Source organism: Salarias fasciatus, chromosome 13 (genome assembly GCF_902148845.1).
Source record: "Salarias fasciatus chromosome 13, fSalaFa1.1, whole genome shotgun sequence".
NCBI lineage: Eukaryota > Metazoa > Chordata > Actinopteri > Blenniiformes > Blenniidae > Salarias > Salarias fasciatus.
Window position 1 is genome coordinate 944,541 of NC_043757.1, and position 6,000 is coordinate 950,540.

General features: G+C 44.9%; 1 protein-coding gene across 1 annotated transcript in view; it reads right to left on the bottom strand.

The window, feature by feature from the left end:
* The window catches only part of LOC115399045 (1-phosphatidylinositol 4,5-bisphosphate phosphodiesterase beta-1-like), a 35,195-nt gene that overhangs the window by 25,553 nt on the left and 3,642 nt on the right, over nucleotides 1-6,000 (bottom strand). The window contains exons 2-6 of the mRNA XM_030106183.1: nucleotides 3,200-3,277; nucleotides 2,414-2,482; nucleotides 1,708-1,848; nucleotides 1,512-1,591; nucleotides 1,243-1,296 (exon numbers count right to left, since the gene is read on the bottom strand). Of these exons, the coding sequence (XP_029962043.1) occupies nucleotides 1,243-1,296; nucleotides 1,512-1,591; nucleotides 1,708-1,848; nucleotides 2,414-2,482; nucleotides 3,200-3,277 (422 nt within the window). The remainder of the gene's footprint in view (nucleotides 1-1,242; nucleotides 1,297-1,511; nucleotides 1,592-1,707; nucleotides 1,849-2,413; nucleotides 2,483-3,199; nucleotides 3,278-6,000) is intronic.

Consider the following 6,000-nt stretch of genomic DNA (forward strand, 5'->3'; position numbering starts at 1 on the left):
CCCCCCCACGGCTTCTACCTGCAGATTCACCACCAGGCCTTCTGTGTTGTGTTCGTCTTTATTTAGCTGTAACGCTCCGATACGTCTGCCGACTTTCTTCACCACTTCATCAGACACATCCTTTCAGCTGACTGTGCTTCGTCTCAACAGACTGTAAACCAGTGGTGGTAAACATGAGGCCCGTGGGCCAAAACTGACCCACAAGAGACTCCAATTGGGACAAACCTGCAAGCAGATTATCAAAATTCCAAACAAAAGACTGTTTATTTTTTGAATTAAACAGATTTTTGCAACTCTGAGATCTCATCTGAGATACCGTGATGCTGCCATGAAAGCTAGCTACCCGCTATCAAGCTAGCTACCCGCTATCAAGCTAGCTACCTGCTATCAAGCTAGCCATCTGCTATCGAGCTAGCCACCTGCTATCAAGCCAGCTATGAAGCTAGCCACCTGCTTTCAAGCTAGCTACCTGGTATTAAACTAGCTTCAAAGCGATGCTACCAGGGGGAACATGGAAAAACACCCAGAATGCAACAGCTGCAGGAGGAGTTTCAGGACGTTTCACTGATTTCACAGCAGAAGGTTTCAGTAAAACTGGCTTCATGTTGAGATCATCACAGTTTTCCACCATAGTTGTTTGGTTTTGTGAAAACATCCACAGTTTCTTCACTCTGCACCACAACAGAGATCAAAGAATGTGACCTCTGAACTTCGACGTCTTTGACCCCTCTAAAGTACAGAAATCATTTAAGCTGTCTTGTTTGTATCTGTTTTACAGAATTCCTAGTAAATCCTCCACAAAACAAATTCAAACTGAAACTGAAACCACAGTCTTCTGCACAGGTGTGCAGTTCGGTGCCGGATGGGGCGAACCAGGCCCGGCCGTCCTGGCTCTGCTCGTCCCTCAGCAGGGAGGACAGGAAGTGTCCTGATTCAGCCTCTGGCCGTGCTTCTAGAATGCAGCTCGCCTCGGTAGCTGCGTTCACCATCTCACGCTGCGCCGCCGTTTGATTAGCAGGTCAGTGCTGAATTAAGCGCCTTCATGGATCCTGTCCCTGTTTTCGCTTCCCCAAGTGCTCATGGAACGAAGTTTATTTTGGGAATCCAGGGACGTGAAAGAGCAAGGTTGAAGTTTGTGCCTGTCTCTGCAGACTTCCTCACATTCCCAGCCGTCAGCTCCGACATGTGCCTGCAAACCGCCGGCGGCTCAAAGACTCAACGGAGACGGAGGCAGGAACTCACTTCTTCACCGGGATCCTGCCCTCAGCGTTGGGTTGAAGAGTTAATCTGACATACCTGAAACAGAAGGAACCGAGCATGACCCACAACCCATCTTCCTCCTGTAACATCCAGATAGAGCATCTTCCTCCCAATGACACCCAGATTATAGAGCATCTCCCATCATGAAATATTCTAAAAGATGACTCAGTAGCTCTGTCCCAGGGGGAAGCTGGACGGTGTGTGTGTGTGTGTGTGTGTGTGTGTGTGTGTGTGTGTGTGTGTGGACTCACGCTTTCAGCAGGCTGTGGTCTCTGTTCAGATTGTTGCTCAGCAGGTTGGAAGACAGAGAAAACAGCTCCTCACACCAGGCCTGCAGGAACACACACCGCCAGCACGGCTAGCATCTTCATCATGGTGATGATGATGATGATGATGATGATGATGGTGATGACCCCCACCCTACCCCCAGCACCGTCGTCGGCTCACCTTGGCCTCCTCCTCCTGTGAAGCGATGAAGTTAAGCTGGTTGACGTTGACGAGGTCTGAAGCCGTAACCACGGTAACCATCCGGTTCTCCAGTCGACCGACCAGATTCCCCACATCCAGCAGCTCCCGCAGCTTGGCCTCCTGCAACGGCACGGAGCGCAGGAGGGTCACGGCAAACGGCGGTGAGGACGAGGAAACGGGCGAGGAGGAGAGAAATCTGGACTTGGATGAGGACCTGGACCAGGACCAGGACCTGGACCAGGACCAGGACCAGGACCTGGAGCAGGACCAGGACCTGGGCCAGGACCAGGACCTGGGCCAGGACCAGGACCTGGGCCAGGACCAGGACCTGGAGCAGGACCAGGACCTGGGCCAGGACCTGCAGCAGCATTTGAGAAATGTTGCATTTCTTCTCGTTTACACAGAGATGAAGTTGGAGTGTTTTCAAAAAGTTGAAGCAACACAGATGAGAGTTCCTTTAATTTGAAATCTGGTTTTGACCAGTAGAGAAGTTGTAAGCTTCATCTGTTCCCTCACTGAGTGACAGAACCATGAAGAACCCAAATCAGACGCTTGTGAAGCAGAAAGTCTCAAATTAAAACCAGTGAGGAAACACTCACACCAAGAACGCTTCACACAGAGAAGAACCCAGAACCAATCAGAGAAAAGACGGAGAACCAGGAGGAGAACCGGCAGAGAGTCAAACCTTCGGTGTTTTGGTGCTTCGGCCCGTCCTGACATCCTTCACCAGGGTCAAGTCCAACAGCTCCGTGTCCTGATGGACACACACACACACACACACAACCACACACACACACACACACACACAGAGCGTCAGCTGTTATCAGGGTGGTAAGCTTCCTCCTGTTTCCTGTGGAGGATTTAAGCTGGAGAGAGATTGTGTGTGTGTGTGTGTGTGTGTGTGTGTGTGTGTGTGTGTGTGTGTGTGTGTGTGTGTGTGTGTAATTAATGATCACATGCTGTCTCCTCTGCCTGCCTTTTGCAATTTCTTCTAAAAGTTATTAATGCAGCGTTCACTGTGAACTGTTATTTACATTTACTACAAATAAATAGATAGATAGATAGATAGATAGATAGATAGACAGAAATCCATAATTGCAGAAAATTCCCAGTTATCATCAGATTCCAGTAATGCACCTCTTCCTCCTCCTCCCTCCTTCCCCCCTTTCCTCCTCCTCCCTTCTTTCTTCTGGAGCTGGATGTGTCATCCTTCTCTACTAACAGTTCACTGCATATTTGCTCACTGTGACAAAATTCTGATGGATCAATTCTGAAGGATCACAATATTTCTGTCTTTAAAAAGTAGAGCATAGCATTAAACTCTGACGTGACATCTGAGAGTGCCTTGATTAAAATATCATCCTTTCATACATTATCTGGAACTGAGAGAATCTGACTCGACGCCAAGGTTTTCTCAGGACTTTATTTTGAAATTAGTGAAGGCAGAGCCTTCCTGTGTGTGAGCGCTCACCTTGTTCTGGTCTGACCAGTAGAGGTAGAATCCATGAGGATCCACAAACAGAGTGACGGGGCTGACAGTGGAGAGATCCTGGAGAGACACAACGGAACCAGAGTCTGTTCAACGGAGCTCAGACAGCAGCAAGGAAGAGCACAACGTCAGGATAACGTCAGGATAACGTCAGGATAACTCCAGGATAATGTCAGGATAATGTCAGGATAAAGTCAGGATAATGTCAGGATAAAGTCAGGATAACTCCAGGATAATGTCAGGATCATGTCAGGATAACATCAAGGATAGCGTCAGGATAATGTCAGGATAAAGTCAAGATAATGTCAAGATTACGTCAGGATAATGTCAGGATAGCGTCAGGATAACATCAGGATAGCGTCAGGATAATGTCAGGATAGCATCAGGATAATGTCAAGATTATGTCAGGATAATGTCAGGATAACATCAGGATAGCGTCAGGAAAACGTCAGGATAACTCTAGTATAATTTCAGGATAGCTTCAGGATAATATCAAGGATAGCGTCAGGATAATGTCAGGATAAAGTCAGGATAATGTCAGGATAATGTCAAGATTACGTGAGGATAATGTCAGGATAATATCAAGGATAACGTCAGGATAATGTCAGGATAAAGTCAGGATAATGTCAGGATAATGTCAAGATTACGTGAGGATAATGTCAGGATAACGTCAGGATAATGTCAGGATAATGTCAAGATTATGTCAGGATAATGTCAGGATAACGTCAGGATAATGTCAGGATAACATCAGGATAGCGTCAGGAAAACGTCAGGATAACTCTAGTATAATGTCAGGATAGCATCAGGATAACATCAAGGATAGCGTCAGGATAATGTCAGGATAAAGTCAGGATAATGTCAAGATTACGTCAGGATAATGTCAGGATAGCGTCAGGATAATGTCAGGATAAAGTCAGGATAAAGTCAGGATAATGTCAGGATAATGTCAAGATTACATGAGGATAATGTCAGGATAATGTCAGGATAACGTCAGGATAATGTCAGGATAATGTCAAGATTACGTCAGGATAATGTCAGGATAATGTCAGGATAACTCCAGGATAATGTCAGGATCATGTCAGGATAACATCAAGGATAGCGTCAGGATAATGTCAGGATAAAGTCAAGATAATGTCAAGATTACGTCAGGATAATGTCAGGATAGCGTCAGGATAATGTCAAGATTATGTCAGGATAACGTCAGGATAACATCAGGATAATGTCAGGATAGTGTCAAGATTACATCAGAATAATGTCAGGATAACTTCATGATAACTTTGGAGACCATCACAACAGAAATGAATAAATCAAAATTATGGTTTGATAAAAATAAATGATCATTAAATCTAAGAAAAACAAAGATCATGCTGTTTGGGAGACAGAATGGATTGTAATGTAGAACTCATAATAGATGATAACAAAATACAGAGAGTAAGTGAAATTAAATTTCTTGCCGTGATTTTGGACAACAAAATCTGCTGGAAACCTCATGTGAGCTACATACGAGCAAAACTGTCAAAATGCACATCAATACTACGGAAAACTAAATATATTCTGGACATTAAAGTTAGGGTAGACGATGTTGTCCAAAAGCACTTCTTGTCATCCTGGGTGAAATGCTCCCTGCCCCCTGGGAGAAGTCAATACATTATGAGGACGGAAAAAGGTGCGGAAAAAATCTGACCACTGTAGCGGCCAAAGGACAGTAAAAACTCCAACCAATCGTAAGGCGCGGACCGCTCTTAAGAAACCAATCAAATCCCTTCGCCGTTCTACCAGCCCCCTGCGCGTACATTTCAGTGGCGTGCGCTGGCCCTGGTTCAGAGCGCGTTGCCAAGGCGCTCTCGCCGCTCGCGGCTCACGTGAAAAACAGAAGGAAGCGGAGCGGCGCGCTGCGCTGCTATGCGCGTTGTGTGCGGCAGTCAGAAAGGTTCATAACATTGGAGGCGATCACAAACTCCGTGCGCGTGGTGCTTCCACGTCCAGTGCGTTCGCTCCCAACGGGAGCTCCTCCAATGGGGTGAGAGCTGGGCGGAGCCTTGGGGAGATGCTACATTCGTGCTACATGCTAGTTTTCCAAGATCGCCAACCCTAGCTTTAAGTCACTGCAAACCTTATATTGCGCACTTTTTTTTGCCACATCTGTCTTATTGTGTTGCGGTCTGGGGTACAGCTACAGAGCCACTCTACTCATTTGTGAAAATAAAAATATGTTGAAGACAATAAGGTTACTGATAAAACACCTTTTTATTGTACATTTCTTCTAGGAAAACTCACAACAGAGAGAACATTTCATGTGATCATGAAATATTACTGCAGTATTAAATAAAAAAAATAAATTCTCTTTCTCAAAATCTGAGGCTGTGATTCAGTGAAGAAGCAACAAATAAGAACCTCAAAGGTTCAACAACTGCATAAAGGATGTAAATAACTTCAGAACCATCAAATTCAAGTTCTATTCAACTTCATGAGTACCGTATTGGCCCGAATATAAGACGACTCTGATTATAACACGACCCCTAATTTTCAAAGATAATTTTGTGAAAAAAAAAAAAAAATGCTGAAGACAGTAAGGTCACTCATAAAACAACTTTTTATTATACAATTATTATAAACTCAAAAACTCACAACTGAGATAACATTTCACGAGATATAAAATGAAAAATATATTCTCTTTCTCAAAATAAGAAACAATAAGCAACAAATAAGAACCTCAAGGGGTCCAAACTGCATAAATGATGTAAATAACTGTCCAGCTCCTTCAGCTGAATCAGGCTCTGGTG